This window comes from Stegodyphus dumicola, chromosome 12, assembly GCF_044657685.1.
Source record: "Stegodyphus dumicola isolate Sdum_Otavi_A_Nest chromosome 12, ASM4465768v1".
In the NCBI taxonomy this organism is placed as follows: Eukaryota; Metazoa; Arthropoda; class Arachnida; order Araneae; family Eresidae; genus Stegodyphus; species Stegodyphus dumicola.
In genome coordinates, this window is record NC_140779.1 from 14,796,274 (window position 1) to 14,813,864 (window position 17,591).

General features: G+C 30.0%; 1 protein-coding gene across 7 annotated transcripts in view; it reads left to right on the plus strand.

The window, feature by feature from the left end:
• Positions 1 to 17,591, plus strand: part of LOC118184066 (uncharacterized) — a 135,292-nt gene that overhangs the window by 62,924 nt on the left and 54,777 nt on the right. For all 7 annotated transcript variants that reach the window (XM_035353708.2, XM_035353709.2, XM_035353711.2 and 4 more), the window contains exons 2-7: positions 8,252 to 8,394; positions 8,497 to 8,572; positions 8,652 to 8,754; positions 14,402 to 14,441; positions 14,523 to 14,579; positions 16,993 to 17,104. In XM_035353708.2, coding sequence (XP_035209599.1) covers positions 8,252 to 8,394; positions 8,497 to 8,572; positions 8,652 to 8,754; positions 14,402 to 14,441; positions 14,523 to 14,579; positions 16,993 to 17,104 — 531 coding nt within the window. The remainder of the gene's footprint in view (positions 1 to 8,251; positions 8,395 to 8,496; positions 8,573 to 8,651; positions 8,755 to 14,401; positions 14,442 to 14,522; positions 14,580 to 16,992; positions 17,105 to 17,591) is intronic.

Sequence of the window (17,591 nt, forward strand, 5' to 3'; positions counted from 1 at the left end):
AAGCGAGCAATAGTAACACTGTCCGGGGGGGGGACATTTTTATCTCCAGTGCGCAAAACCGTATATTGGAAATTCTAAAGATATGTTCTTTTAAATTATTGTGTGACATTGCTGTTGAATTGAATTTTATGGTTTAAGCGCGAAGAACATAATATTTAATAAGTAGCGGTAACACACAAAACGTTAAGTAAACGCTTCTTTGGCATAATATAAAATTTGAAAGCTTTCAGATTTTATTTATTTCACTTTTCCACAATCGATATATATGAGAGCTAAAAGAACCAAGTTCGGATTTCTTGTTTTCTGTATAATGTGGCCTCTAATCTGTCGAATAAATAGAAGACGGCTTTGTTTATTAAATGGTTTTCGTTTTGAAAATTTCAAAAACAAGTTTCCGAATGATTGATTAATTTAAAACCGGCCTTCAGTGCCTTATGAAAAGCATTTCCTTTACAAGAGGGAATGAGGAGGAATTACTCACGAAAATATATCAGTAGAAATTCATTTATATTAAAATTCGATGAATTGTGACTGTGGAGGTTTCAGTTTAACATGAAACAAGTTTGAAAGCTATAGTGCTTACTAGTATTATTATGTTTAGACTAGAATTAACTTCTGGCTTCCAGATTTCACGCCTACAAATAAAATTTCTGAGAAAACGAAATATGCGAAAACCGTATACTTTTTCTTCCAAATGAGTATAAGAATCGTGATTTTCCTCCTCTCACGTTATCCAAACTTGAAACGTTGCAAAAGTATTGCATTTTCTAGAACAGGTGTTTCACTGCTCCATGTTTGACTGCTGGCCTCTGGTGTCATAAGCTTGGCCGCATTACGCTATCTTATTTCCGAGAAATGATACGAAATGCACGTGCCTTTTTAAGCTTCTGGCTTGAATCTTCAAGATCTTGTTTACTTCTTTATTCTCAGCTCATTTTACCTTACCGAATACGTGTCAATCTACAAGATAATGGTTTTCAAGTCTGTAAACTGAAATTTTTTTTTATTAGAAAGATGTCAAATGAAATAATTCGTTTTTCTTTTTGGTTACAGCCAGTTATTTCATTTTTTTAAATACTAATTCCCTCCTCTCTCTCTCTCTCTCTCTTTTTTTTTTTTTTTAGTCCAGGAGGGCTAGTAATTTCGTTTTGGCATTTTGCGTTGAAAACTTTAAATGTCGGTCTACTTTTCAAACTGTCGCCACTAGAAACAACGGTACCTAGAGTCATCAAAATTTGAATAAAGTAATCTTCCATAGAATATGGGCATTTGGAAGCCCTAATTTGAAATTTGTTTTATTATGGATTTCATATTTTGTAAAACTTTAACGAATTTTTGATTAACAAACTCAACGATTTCAAAGCGGGCAATGGCAAAAACAGTACGAAAGAAAAAAATTTTTTTTTTTAATCCTCCAGCGGGTAAGACTGTGTACCCGAAATTGTGAAGATATGCACATTTTAAAATTATTTTGCGATATTGCTGTTGAACTGAATTTTATGGTTAAGTGCGAAGAACATGATATTTAATAAATAAAGGTAACCAACCTACACAACGTTAAAAATCTCAAAGTTTTTTTTTTTTTTTTTTTTTGTTTTTTTTTTGTTGTTGTATTGAAAGAAGAAAAATTTAATAGTGATAGAATCGGATAGTTATTTAATAAAGATTTTATGGCTATGTGTATTTGTTTATAAAACAACCTATAATTGTCTACTTTAGTTAGAAATATCAATTTACAAATTTCCGAAAATTTGACGGTTGTAATTTTTTTAATTTGACTGTTATGTGTATCATCAAGTGGATCTTGATTTCAAATCTGTATGACAACATCGGTGAACTAAAATTTAGCGATTTGTTCTCAAAGTTTGAGTGTCAATTTTGATGTCAGAAACGTTTGTAATTTAGTCTTTTTAATTTTTGCGTTACTTTAGGTTTGATCTTGAGAGAGATTTAAAAATTTATGCCTCTAATTTTTTTAATATATATTTGGTATATTAAATGGTATATCAAATAAACTGCCATAATTAATGATAATTAGAAGTATTTTTATCGCTGAGTAAGACTTCTAACGTTAAAAACGATAACGATATTATGTGGCTGTTGTTGTACTTGAGCGTGATCTAGCAGATAGTTTGTTCTATTGTTTTGATCTTTCAATTTCGTACAGTTTTTGTACTCGATATAAAATTTCGTAATTTTGTTACGTCATTAAAGAAAGGAATATTTTATGAATTTTTCAGATTTTCTCTCTGCGTCTTCCCCTTTATTTTCAAAGCTGTTACAACAACTGCTGAAGATGAAAAAAAAAAGGGGGGGGTGCAAAATTTTAATTGCATATTCTATTTCGCAAGAACTTAAAGGAAACATATTTTTCGATTTTAACAGTCCCTCAGTCTTTTTCGCATTAGTTGTAACGGTAAAATGCTCTCTTTTTAGCCCAAAAGGCCTAAATACTCCTATATACTCTGGAAACAGCATTTTGTGTTGAATCACTTAAATACGATGTATCACTTTTCAAATTGTTGCCACCAAATAATATCGCGCTGTATTATATTTTAAAGAAACCAAATAATGAAGATTCTGCATAAATGTATGTATGTTTCTCGCATTGTGATAAAACGACGGTACCTATAGCCATCAAATTTAGAGAATCGTAAGTCTCCACCCGAATATGGGCATCTGGAAGCCCGAATTTGAAATTTCTTTTATTATTTATTTCATATTTTGTAAAGCATAAAAAAAACCGCCCTTTTGGGAGTAATTTTTTTTAAAAATATGAAATAAATGTAAACATTTGCACGTAGAGCGTTCCTTTAGAAGAAAGCATTCGCTTTTTGAAGAAACTTCAGATTTTAGAAACAACTTCAGAAATCGCATTTATATTGTTCTTTTTTATTATAATTTGTTGGAGTAAACATGAATCGGATCTTCTATGTTTAGGCGGCAATTAATTTAATATATTAGTAAAAATTCATTAACCATATTTAAAAAAAAAGTTAGAAGTAGTGAGAAATGCAGTTCCCCCCTTTTTAAAGAAATCAAGATAATTATGATAGGTTAATTAGAGAGATTAGAATATTAGATTTAATTAGAGATAAACTTAGAACGCTGTGTTCAGTATAATTGCCGAAATATTTATATACTTGTGAAGTTTTTGTGCTTAAGGAAAAGTTGTATATATGTTACCGTGAAAGACCGAAATTGGAGAATGTCGACTTTCACGGGAGAATGTTAACATTCACCAAATACGTCGGTGAAAGATCGAATATTTCTTTACATTCTTGTACATTCGGACCCTCACCGGTGTATGTCGACAATCACAGTTATGCTCTGGTGTAGGTCGAAAAGAGAGGAGTATATGTACACGCCATTCCAAAAGGAAGTGTTCCACAAATAAATGCAGTTGTAAAAGCAAAGGCCTCTTGTACAATTCAAAGTGTCATAATAGTTTAAGTTGTTGCAATAAATAAGATTTGAATCACATAATTTGGTAAGTTTATAACTTCTATTATTTTCCTTTCTCATTTTGAATGTACTGTGTGTTTTAAGTTCTTATATTCTTTTCTTATTCTGAGTCTCAAGTGCGTTTTTTCGCGAATGAATTACGGAGAAGGAAATATAATATTCTTATATGTTCAGCATTCACCATTAGTACCTGGTGAATGTCGACATTCACCGGTGTAAGTCAGAAATAAGAGTATTTGGAAAATATTTCGGACATACACCAAGCGACTATGTGAATGCTGACATTCACCGGTGAAAGTCGACATTTTCCAGATTTCGGTGTTTCACCGTAACATGTATATAAAACAGCAATACTGCAGTTCTCCGTATTTGTCTGCAATACGGAAGAGGATTCCTGTCTCGCGATAATTTCTGTTTGATGTGAAAATCAGTATTTTGGAAGTTAAAAATCTTCTCTCGCTTGCCCCCCCCCCAAAAAAAAAAACTTTGAGAGCTATAAATACAAAAATCTTATCTAATATCGTTTCAGTACATGTATGTTTAAAAATTAACTAAAGAGCATTAATTTTGAATCGACTTAAAGTGAAGGACTATAAAATTAAAAGAGAATATAGTGTGAAACCAATTGGAATTGGTACTTTTCCGTTTTGCCGCCGCAAATGATAAAGTCGCCAATAATGGTACAACAGATGCCAAACGGAATATTCTTCGCTGATAACCTTTTACGCTTCATTTTCAAAACAAGTCGCAGCCATTTCTAACCGGATTGATTGTTTCTTTCAATACTGGCGAACAATTACATAGAATATTTACAAAGATAATTAAATTTTATGCCCCATGACCATTCGCGGTAATTAAGTCAATTAGGATGCAATCACACCGCTCACCCGAAGGCGAAAATATAGAAAAGTCAAAAATCAAGGGTTAAATTTCATCAGTTCTAATTAGAATGCACTAGCGAAATAAAGCACTACGGTTTTACATAATTTCTGACTAAGCTATTCGTACGAATTGAAATACTTCTTGCATTTAAACTTTTATTCCAAATTAAGATTTAACTGGAAATTAATGTAGATAATTGCTGAGAGAATTAGATTTTTGTAGCGTAGTTTACGTGAGATGAAATCACTTGGGGTGATACGAACCGGCGAATCAGGATGTTGAACCATGATAGCATAGTAAATTCTTAAATTAATGTCTTTCATTGTCTTTATTTAATATCTTAATTAATGTCTTTGTTGTCTTTATTTATTGGCTTTTTACAAAATTATAAACCATATTAGAATGTTTATGCCTTCAAAATAAAAAATTCTTAGAACTAATATTTGTTAACATTTTCTATGTGTATTCTCTATGTTGTCGCCAACAAAGTCTGCTTGGCGAGATTTGCGCCGGCGAAACGGAAAAGTACCGATCCGGTAATTTTATATATATACTATAAAAGAATATTACTGTGAAACCAACTGGAATTATATATATATATATGCATAAATTCTGGTAAATCTAAAAAATCTAAAAATGCTTAGAATTTTCTAAGAACGGTAACCTTGGTTTTAATATTTGCATGCATTTTATGGATGAAATTAGAACTTTAACTGCTGTTGATAGGTACTTCAGTCTATATGCAAAATTTAAGACCAGTGTGTGTTAGAAATTGTATTACATTTTTTAACTTCATATTTTTGTTCCTGAAATTATTGATACCTTTTTTCTTGGAATATACCTTTCTAATTTTCTAATTTTATAGCAAAGATTGGACATTTCTTATAAAATGTTTCTTTTTCAGCCTTAAAAAATTTTAACTGATTTTCATATGCAAGAACATCAGTTGTATGTGCAAAAAGCTGGTTGAAAATTGAAATTAGAAATTTAAAATGTACAGCATAAAATATTTATTTGTGAATGAGCTCAATAAGTGTAATATTTTCAGTAATATCCTCTGCTGAATCTTGTGTTCTGTATCCAGTTAACTTAATCTTTATTGTGTCTTATATATTTATATATAATTTATATATAATTCCATAGCTATGTATATTATGTTTCCATGCTGTGCATGCTCTTCACAAATGTTGAGTAAATTATGATAATGTGTTAATCAAATGTGTTAAGAAAATGAGGCAGTATTTTGACATTTTCCAAATGAAATGACAGGCTTTAAGGGTGAATCAAAAAGCAAGAAAATTTAAGGGGGGGGGGGGAGAATCGCGACGCGCAATGAATTGGAAGTTGATCTGTCAGCGCTATCCTTATCTTCAGGGCAGATGTTTTTATTTTATTTGTCTTATAATTCCTTACTAAATGTAGTATTTCATCTCAATGTACGCCGTCTTTGATACGATTTAAATGAAATTCCTCGTATTATAATTCGCTTCCGATAGTGAAGAAAGTGACACAGAGGTTATTGAAAACGAAAAAATTTTGATTGGCGAATTAGTCGGTATTCTCGACACAGCAATTATAGGACTTCAACAGCGGAACTTTGTAACTGAAGAAGAAATTGTCTGTTTATAGAATTAAAGAGAAAGTATTATCACATAAAACGAAGCAACTTAAACAACTTACATTTCTTTCAATGTTTAATGAAGTAAACAAATATTAAGCCCTTTTTTTTTTTTTTTTTTTTTTTGTGTAAATTTTAATATTCTTTAGATCATAATTGTTCTTTATTTCATAAATTATGGTTTCATATTTTTAATTTTATAATTTCTGGATGCCATCTTACCAGATTTAAACTGATGATCTATAATCCTGAAAAATCGATAATCCGGAATCGCCGAAGTCCCGGCAAGTCCGGATTAACGACTTTTGACTGTACCACAAAAGCATTACAAACGCATGATCCAGTCACATGTCCAAAATTTGTTTACATCCCGGTACATGTTTTCTTCTGTAATAAATGGAAATCATTCAACAAACACTATTTCTTTGGTTAAGTGTAAAAATTTTAAGTAAAGTAAGAAGTACTTAAAATATTTTTGCAGTAAAGTGAGAAGTACTTTACTGCAGAAATATTTTTAAAAACCTAATTGAAAACCTGGGGAAGGGAACATTTATGCCCATTGTTTGTGAAAACTGAAGTTATATGTCATCTAGCAGACAGTAGGAGTAGCTTCTACATTACAAACAACAAGTAAAAAATATTGAAATCCGTAACTGTAATCAAGGAAAGGTTTTGTGGATGCGTCAAGGGGGACAAAGCATTTATGTCCAACTTCTTTATCAGGCTTATTCATGCTCATTCTTGTCTCTTATAATGGCAAGCTACTGGTTTCATCTATCAAGTTCTTCAGTAGTGCTTGTGAACATCAAAAGTGAAGATTCCATTTCAGTCTGTAATTTGGTGGCCAAGAAGAAGCTATTAGGGAGAATACACAATGTTATGAAAGTTTTAACAGCAACCATATGTCAGTTAGGAGACAATAAGTGCCGACTTTTTAAAAGTTCTACCTAAATTTGTTATAATAAAAAATAAAGAATTCTCAAAGCCTTTAACGAACTTCAGAATTATAATTGCAAGAAATCCGGTTAAAAAAATAGAAGCTTTGGCAATTGATGCGAAAGCACTAGTAGACCATAGGAGAAACTATACAGCCTCAAAACATGCAATTCCTGAGTAACCTAATCTTGGAAATTGAATTGATTAGCTTTGTCAAGGGAAGAAAGAGAAAAATGTACCTGCTGGAAAAGTTAAGCATCAAACTATATGGCATTGCATAAAATAAACAATGCAGTGTTGTATGATAAATTGAGGTATTTTTAATTCAATTTTCAATTAATTCATTTAAATTGAGGTATTTCTAAGTTCAGCTTCAGATTCGATTGCCCAAGAAAAAGGACATTTGCAGTCTTTTTGATGCATTAAAATTAAAGACTAATTAGAGACTGATATGCTTGTGAATACATCAGAAAAACTTGCTGAAGGACAAGAAAAAGTGAAACATTTGAGAACTGAAAAATAAAACAATGGGAAATGAACTTCCAGGAAGAGCCAGTCATGGCAGTAGAAAAGATTAAAGTTCAAAAAATCAACAGAAGAAACTGGGGGGGGGGATTTAGTCATCTTAAAAATATTGAAAATTTTTTTCTTTCCTATTTTGTTTAAGAATTTTTGTGCAATTTTATAACAATGTTTTCTTTATTGTTGAAGCTACACGAACTGAAAAACTAAAAATTCATTTTCTCAAACTTCCTATCAATGGACGTAAATGATCCCTCCTTATAGTCTTCATTTGTTGTTTTAAAGATTTAATGTCATATATTCTATTACATCATGTTTATATTGCTATGTAATTCAAACGTTTTATTGTGATTTAATTATGCATAAAAAAATTATCTGCAACAAATACCAAGGTAGGGGGCATTCTACATTTATTTTTATGTAAGTCCTTGTTTAGGTAAGCTAACTTGTTCTTGTATTTTTAAAAATTCACTGTTCTGAAAATTTTTGTTTGCATAAATTTATAAGAAATGGCTAAAACTGTAATTGTGTATGCTTCAAATTGTAATAGCTTATTTTAAAGTAACTTTAAAATTTTTTATGCAATTAATAAAATTTTTTCATGAGAATTTATTTCAAAATTTTTAACATAACTAGCTTTTAGTTTCAAGGCTTAATGCTTTTTGATTGATTATTATAAAGCAATAATACCCTTGAGATAAGTTTAATTTTTTGAAAACTTTGTTATTGATTGAAAGACATTTTTTATCTGCTTCATTATATTTTCGTTATTAATATGTTTTATGAAATGTTTTTATACTGTTATTGAACCATATTTTTTCATTCCAGATTTACTACATTGCACGAATGAACCTAATGTGTCCATTCCACAGTTGGCCAATTTGCTTATTGAGAGGACGCAGAACACCAGCTGGGTTGTTGTTTTCAAAGCTCTCATCACAGTTCATCACCTTATGTGCTATGGAAATGAAGTAAGTGTAGTTTAAAATTGTATTTCTTTGAATATTAAAATCTAGTTTATAAAAAGTTTGTTTCTGTTATAAGTAACTGTTTCTCTGTTTTGTATTGTTTAGAGGTTTACGCAATATTTAGCATCAAGTAATTGCACGTTTCAACTAGGATGTTTCTTAGACAAAGTTGGAGTTCAGTGTAAGTTTTTTTTTTTTTTTTCTCTTTGTGTGTGTTATGTTTTTAGTGTTTCGTAGACTTAGATTTCTTTCTTTTTCAGCTTATGACATGTCTACTTTCATAAGGAGGTATGCAAAATATCTCAATGAAAAGGCTGTGTCATATAGGACAGTTGCATTTGATTTCTGCAAATGCAAGAGGGGGTAAGTTAGAAAGCTTATTTTTAATATTAAAATATTCATTGTATTAATGTAAACCTGTGAATTTCAAAACATACAAGTTACTGCTTTTTTGTTGCTGGGTTATATTTGTAGAATATTTTCAAGTGGATTGTAATAGTATTGTCTAATTCATTGAATCCAGCATTTGAATTCTTTGAGCTATGTTGTAAAAAAAGTTTGAGAATGACTTATTTTTTACCAGCTAACAGAAATAATGAAGGTATAAGAAAAGAATGAGAAGAAATATTTGATAGTCAAAGTATCTGCCATTCACTTAAAATTGCACGAAGAAGAAAAGAGAAAAGAGTTTAAAAGTGGTTATATTAATATTCCACTCCCACAGAAGACAATTTGACTAGGCAATTTGGCAGTGTATTTCAACTTTGCGGAATGCGCAGTTTGTTTGATGGATATAAATTAGCAGTTATGACCAGTGATGAAATCAGTGGAACAAGAAATCCAAGTTTTGAAATTTTGGAAACTTATTTCATTTCTCTTTTCAGTTGTAGACAATTTTTTTCTGAAATTATGCGAGTTCGTGGCTTGTAAAATGCATAACACTAAATTATGATTGTCATCTTGTTGTGATAAATAAGCACCAATTCCAATCAAAGAAGTATCTATCTGGATAATAAAAGCTTAGTTTGAAATGGATGCATGCAACTTTGGAACATTGATAAGTGCACTTTTAACTGGGAGGTGTGTTTTCTTCTAGACACCATTCAATTTAAATTCAAATGAAATTTTCTAATAAATATACAGTTAAGAATTTTGCTTATATATTCTATAGACAATTTTATCAATATAAAAAATTTTTAATTTTGCTAAATATATTATCATAAAAATTTATTAATGCAATTTTTGTCAGAATATAGCATGCTTCGAATGTTCTTCTGGAAAAAATTAGTTATTTTTACTAATATTTGTTTTTCTCTTATATAAATATATGGTAGAAAAAAATGAATATAAAAAATAATGCTTATATTACAAAAAAAAAAAAAAAACCCACTGGGTAAATTTGTAATATTATTGATATGTACTTTATTGTAGTCAGATTAAAAAGCTTCATACATACTGGAATGTTCCATCTGCACTTCTTAGTCCAAATGGAATAATTTTCCATCTGTATTGTGCTCTGTTTTAAATAAAATGAGATCTATACTGTTTTTTAGAGGTATTTCTCAATATCCTTTCAAAATATTTAGAGCTTGAGTGTCTGCACTTAATAACTGAAAATTGTATGCAGAAGCACATTTTCCCATTTTGTTGGCTAACACTAACACAAACTACTAGTCAAATTTCATGGGTTTATCTTTAAAACCTTTACATGTTAATGCAGGAGATTTATTTTGATTTTGTAACCTTAATTACCTTACAAAGTTAATTTCATAATCAAAATGTTTGTGATAGATGTGAAAACTGTATTGCATTCCTTTCCTAATTCGAGAAGTTTAAACCATTTATTATCAGGAAATATTTATGTGTGCTGCAATTTCAAAATCAAGAGTCTGGTTTAATTTATGTGTAACCGTGGATAATTTTAAAAGGGCTTTAAATCTGTTACATTTATTACTTCCTTGTATTGGAGTAAAAGCAGTTTTGTAATCTCAAAAAATTTGGGGTATCCTATTTCTACGAAATTATCTATTGTTCTTGAATTCATCTGAGCAATGTTTTTGCATGTTATCTATATGTATAGTCAGAATAATGGACTCATTCACCCCCAAACAGAGTGAAAAATTGATTTAAAATGGATTCAGAAGAGACTTTTTTTTGTGAGGTCTATACATACATACATACATACATACATATGTACGTATCTTGCATAACTCAAAAATGAGTAGCCTCAGAACATTAAAATTTTGTATGGGCCTGCTATAACATGTAGTTGTGCACATCCTTTTTTGGTCGCAATCGACCACACCAAAAGTATATAACTTTTCAAATCTTTACTAATGTAAATTAAAATATTGACTGCTTTTTTTCACAGCTGTAAATTCAACAGTATTTTTTCTTTAATTTCTTTTGGAATCTTGTTTGTCTTAAATGTATACTCTAAAGATGAGAAGAACATATTCCAAGGTTCTGACTTTGATAAAACAGATATTTTCAATATTTTGATGATCAATAATTCAGTTGTTTCATTTTCAGATCCTACCGAAATTCAAATTTATTCCTGTTTGAGTTCTTATAAGTTTCTTTTTCATTAAGTCTCTTAATTAATCTTGCTCTTTTATTGCTTCTAATTTAATTTCTATTTCATTGTTCTAATTTTAATCTGTTTGTCTTTATGGTCATTAATCGATTCAATTAACTCTTTTCCAAATTCTGATTTTCTTTAAACATTTCATTATTCTGTATAAGAGCTTTCAAATCTAGAGTTAGCTCTTTTCTTCAGTGACCAGTTCGGTTTTCTTAGCTTTTGTAATATTTTTAATACAAAAGTAATAAAAATTTCTACCTCGATGGGAAATTTTATAAGTTTCGTATTAAAAATCTCATATGTATGTACTTAAAATGTTATCTTATAAATGAATGCATTCTTATAAATGAATTCTCATGATTATTATCTAAAATGTTCTCAGTTATTATGAAATATTCAATGATTTGAGACATACTGGTGTACTGTGTATGTTATGAGTATGTGTGGTTCATTGACTTGAACCAATTTTGTCTGTTTCTTAATGATAAAAATAATTATAGTTACACTTGTACATACATAAATAAAATTTTGTTATGAATACATTATTTACATCTTGTGATTTATTTTGGACTTCTCAAATGAGTGTCAACAATTATATTTTCATGACTTCTGAAATGTTGTGCTTTCTCTCCAGCAATGAAACATCGTCTTTTTTCTCTTTCATCACCAGATTACTTAATTAAATTCAAATGCAGAGAATAATTAAAAATGAGTGTCTTTGTAGTAGTCTTTCCCCTCTACCTTCTTCCTAATTTTCTTATTCCTACATGAATTGCAAAAATAGATTGGAGCTGTAAGTTTAAAATTTGCTCCTTTCTAACCTTTGAAACCACTAATTGACTGACCTTCTCTCCTGAAACCTTCCTTTTATGATAAATCAAATTATCCATTAAAAATACCAATTTTTCTTTGTTTCAGCATCTTTAAGAATCCGCATAAAATTTTGCAATTTCTCTGCTGTTTTTCAAAGATACTACCTTCACGATTGATGTACATTTATTTCATTTTCACTTCCACTTTGATCCTGAGCACAATGATCCAATTTTAGCCTGGCTGCATGGTGGTTTTCGTGGTTTTCCTTATGTGCAATGGGGAGTTGCTTTGCCTTTACCAATTAACATAACCTAATGATAAAATTTTTCATTCCTTCCAACTTAAACAAATCAGCATTGCTTTCATTTTCTAATTGTTTCACTTGCTGAATCATTTGTTAAGCAGTTGTTTAGTTTCTTTTGCTGCCAACTGCTCTATATGGATCCGATCTGCAACTGTCTCCAACCTTAGCTGCTCAGTATTTACTGCCCCGCCCCAACCATAGCTGCTTAATATTTAGCGGCTTGCAACATTGCATACACAGCTGGCATTGTAATAAAAAGTATAGCTAATTTATCTAATTGATTTTTTGTAGATCATGCATCTGCATTATTGAGCAAATTATTTGGGTTTTCTGATTTTAATGTGATAGGCAAGTTTTTTATATCCATTATAATTTTATCTCCAAGTATTGATATAAGCTGTGCTTTAGCATAATCATTTCGAAAGGATTGTGGTATCTGGTTTGCATTAATTATTGGCATTTTCGCTGCACTGTTTAAAGTCATTGCTCCACTAATTATCTGACCTACTCTCCTAAAACTTTCTCTTTGTGATAAAAAATAAATTATCCATCAAAATTTCAATTTTTCTTTCTTTTAGTGTCTCTAAGAATAGCACATAGTGTTGTGCAATTTATGCTACATAAAGTGTCACAAATGAGACCTAATCTGTTTCTCTCTCCCAACCAAATATATATGTAGTATAAAGGTTATGTACCAATTACATCATTATCAAAATACTATATTAACTCCTGTGATTAATTATATTAACTCCTGTGATTTTGCTTATTTTTACAGTCCAATGTAGTGTTTTTATTTTACTCTGCAAAGCTGGCATTTTGTTCTTTTCTCTGTTCAAACAGAAATGCAAATCTGTAGTTTATTTACAAAGCTTAACCAATTTACATTAAAATTAGTTTGTATAAGAGCTGGTCATATAAGTTAAGGAAGTAAAGTATGTCAGTTGTATAGTAATATAAATTCAATTTATTTAATGATGTATGGTTGATATATTTTTTAGTATATAAGAATGTGTTAAAATAAGTTGAACACTGAAGCTTCATCTTTTGTAGAACAGTCAGATGTATGTAATTGTAACTGTTAATGTGTCCAGAAAATCAGGTTCTTGATTATAGTTAATTGAGAAATGTTTTTAATTCTAGCATAGTAAAAGAGATGATAAACATGATAATTCTCTTAAGTTTATTTGAAATTGATAGTCTTTCTGGATAATACTGCTTAATAGAAAAGACTGCACTAACTGCTAAATTTGAACCTTTAATATAAGTTAGAGACAGCATGTTTCAGATGCTCTTTCATGAGTATTGTATTACGTTTTAAAGGACTAATTTGTTTTCGCCACATCCTTATTCTTGGAAAAAGCATTGAATCTCTTTTTAGTGAAGTTTAAGAGTTGAGTTTTGCCACTTATTAAGTCAGCATATATGTCTTTTATCTGTCTTATAAAGTCATATAAAAGTCTTGCAATTCTGAAATGTTTTCACTAGATGCACATATAGATCATAAATATTTCTGAAGTTTTATATGAAATATTTCTCTTAATTCTGATTACATTAAATGTTCATTTAGTATTCAAAATTGGACACTGACACTTCATCTTTCTATTTATTTTTTACATATAAAATCTTGATTAGCTCTCATCGGTATTCATATGAATTTAAACATTTTTTATAAATATTGGAATAATTTTGTGGGATGAAAAGTTTTAAAACCTTTTAGGCTTTTCAGGCATTGCTGCAATCATCAAAATTTGCATTATTTAGAACCATCAAAATATTAAAAATTTTTAAATATGAAATAAAAGGATTTGATGCTTTTCTATTTAGGTTGAAAAAGCATTATTAAAAACATCATAACTCTGTTGAATGTAATATATAAAATGAATTGATATGTAAATGCTGATTAGTAAATTGTCGGGAATAGTGATATAAAGGCTTTACCAATTTTAAACATATTGATTAGTTTGTTAGTAGTTGTTCATTTAATTAATGAATTATAAATTAAATAATTCAGTATGTTTGATTAATAATCTGTTCAGTAAAATAAATGTGAGGAATGTAATACAAATGAATCAACCTTCTTTAAAAAAATATTTTTGGATTTTTTTCCCATTCAAATCTTAACAAAAATTCTGCTTATTTCATATTTAAAGGCAGTATATTATAAAAATTACTTTTCTAATAAGATGACCAGTTTTTGAAGAATTTTCTGGAAAAAAAAAAAAAAAAAAAAAACAGTAATATTTACATGTTTAAAAGCTTATTGCTTTGCAACATCAATTTATTAACTGTTGCTTTTTTTTTTTGTTTAGGAAAGATGATGGTATTCTAAGGCAGATGAATACAGAACAAGTAATATTTTTTTTAAATTTTAGTTATATATATTATTCATCTGAATATAAGGTAACTGAAATTTATTTCATTTCATTCCAGTTATTAAAGACATTACCTGCTTTGCAAACTCAACTTGATGCTTTATTAGAATTTGATGTAAGTGTTCTGTTTATTCTGTATTGCAATTCATAAATCATTCATTGAAAAAAAATTGTATTTTATGTATATGTAACATTTTTACAAATTGATTTTTGCTCCCTATTATGCTACTAGAATTTGTATTTAAAAAAGGATAGCCCAGTTTACCTCAGGATGCAAAAAGATCAGAGAAAAAATGAATTAAATCTCCATTCATTCTTTGTGAGGCTTTGCATCTGCGATGAGATATCTTTTTTCGGCGCTGTCAAAATTCCAATATGTTTATATAAACAGCAATTTTTATATAGCTCCAGAGCCAAAATTTAGAGGCAGTGAGATCTGGTGAGTGTGGTAGCCAGACAACAGGAAATGAAAGACTAATGATGTACTCAGAGTTGCCCGACTGGTATAGCGGTTAGCATCACTGACCTGCTGTGCCGAACAGCCTAGGTTCAAATCCCAGAGTAGGCATGGATGTTTGTAAATGTATAGTGTCCATGTGGCATGGGGACACTCTAAATATGCAGCAAGCCGAAAGTCCTTTCAAGAGGTTGGTGGTAGGAGAAGAGGGGTGGGAGAGATCCCTGGACCTGTCACTCCGAGGTGCTCTCCATCAAAATTGGGGGTGGAACTGAGCTAAATCGCACTCTTGTGCTAATGCTGTTGCCAATGATAGACATAAATAATTGCTCCTTGCCACGAGGTATTTTGTGGGCTGACTATAGGTCAGACAAGTGAGCATTAGCAGCAACAACAACAACGATACTCACAGATGCAATGTCTGTTCAGAAACTGTTGTATAGAACATTTAATGTGTGGTGATGTTCTGCTTTACATAAAAGTTAGCTGACTGAGTAAAGTTATTGTGAAACAGGTCTCTGCATCATGTTATCGTATTTGACATGTCCTATGACTGCCAGCATGTGTCAATAGTAACTTTCTCAAACAAAACAAACAATAACAGAAAAGCTAAATATGAAGTGAATCTGTGTCACTTCAGGCAAAGGAAGAAGAATTTCCTTGGTTTTCTTTTATGCAAATCTGATAGTTACGAGTATTTACGATTTGACTCTGACAAAAGTGTGCCAACGCTTTAAAGCATGCCCATGGCTATAACACAGTTTTCATTTAAATTAAAAAATTCATAGTGAGCATGAATTATTTATTCTTGTTGGTAATCAATCTTGCATTGAAAATAATGTTCTTTTACAACATTGTCTATATTATGCTGCACAAAACGTTTGATTGATGATACAGTATGTGTAAACTAGTGAAAATAGGCTCTTATGTGTTAATCCAGCAACTGCTGTGCTGCTGTGATTTCAACAGAAAATTTTTTAAAAATTTATTTTCAAAGCACAGCTGGCTAAATGTCGGCCATCACAACTGATCAGAATGCTTTCAGTTATTCCGTGTTTCACACTTGCTGTTGAATATTAAAGTAATGTTTAAAATAAATATTTTTATGGTTTGCTCCAATTATTTAATAGGTTATTTTTATTTATTTTTATTTATTTATTTATTTATTTATTTTTTCCCCATTTTACTGTAAAGCACTCTTTGGCCAAAATTTTTAACTTATTTTTTTCCCTGCATGTTTTCTTTTTGCATCTTCTGAATAATATATTTATACGTTTTGATGTCAATCAGCTTAGTGGTTGCAACTATAGAGTACTACTAACCAGAACATAAGTTGCCGATTCTTGTTACCGCCATTCTGCTGTTTGTTATAGTCAGTCTTGCATGGGAAAAAAATGTTGTTTTACAGCATTGTCTATGTTGTACTGCATAAAACATTTAATTGATAAAGCACTATGTGTAAACTAGTGAAAGAGAATGTCATAGTGTTCTTATTTTTTAATCCAACAAATTTTAATAGCTTGGGGCAGTAAATTGGGTTTTAATAGCTTGCTTTCAAATAGTTTCATAATGTATGAGTAACATTCATAAGATGAACAAATCTTTGTGAAAAGTTATGATTGGTTTTGTTTTAGTATGTGATAATTTGTAATCTTGTTGCTAAATTAGTTTATGTAATCAGTGAAACTTAATTTTAGGTGTCCTGGATATAAAATTTTCTGTTTGTCTTAAAGTATTCTTGAGTTTTATCTTCTGTATTTTTTAAACATGAATAAAATTTCACTTTTGTTGAGTAATTAAAAACAATATTTGATATATGTTATGCAAATTTTATCATATGTTATGCAAATTTTATCATATAATTAGTAACTTAAAGATGTATATGTAAGTTCATATGAAGGATGTTTTTTACCCATTTGAGTTTTTCTTCCCCCTTTTAATATAGATGTCAAAATTTTGAAATGATCTTATTTTTCTTATTTTAATGGGCATGATTTTCCTTGTTGATGTACTAAAAACTCAAGAAATTCATATTTTCAAGTTATTTTAAGATCTGAATATTAAATTTCAGTGTTCAACAAATGATTTGTGCAATGGAGTGGTCAATGCTTGTTTTATGTTACTTTTCCGAGACCTCGTTAGGCTATTTGCTTGTTACAATGATGGAATTATAAATCTTCTTGGTAAGTTTGAATATAATTTGTATTTTATGTATACTGAGAAGTATCATGCTTACATAAGTCAATATAGCTACAAAATCCCGTTATGAATTTTGTACCTATATTAACTTATGTAAGCATAATACTTCTCAGTATTTTACAAGATAGATTTTATAACAGTAAAAAATTTGTGACTGTATTGTAATTGCATATTAAACTCATTTAAGTGTGAACAGAATAATTATTTGAATTTGCACTAGTGTACAAAACTTGAGCAATAAATTCATTTTTAAACATGAAATGGTTCAGGGCTTTTTGCGATTATAAAAGTAACATGTATGCAGATATCAGCACCATGACATCAGAGGATACATTAAAATACAAGGAGTCGGTGCATGCAGGGCAAGGCAGCTGGGGGCAAACAAAAGAAAAAAATGTATTTCCAGGCATTCTCCTGCAAGTGAAAATGAGATTGTATGTGCAGCATGACAACAAAAAAACATTAGGATTC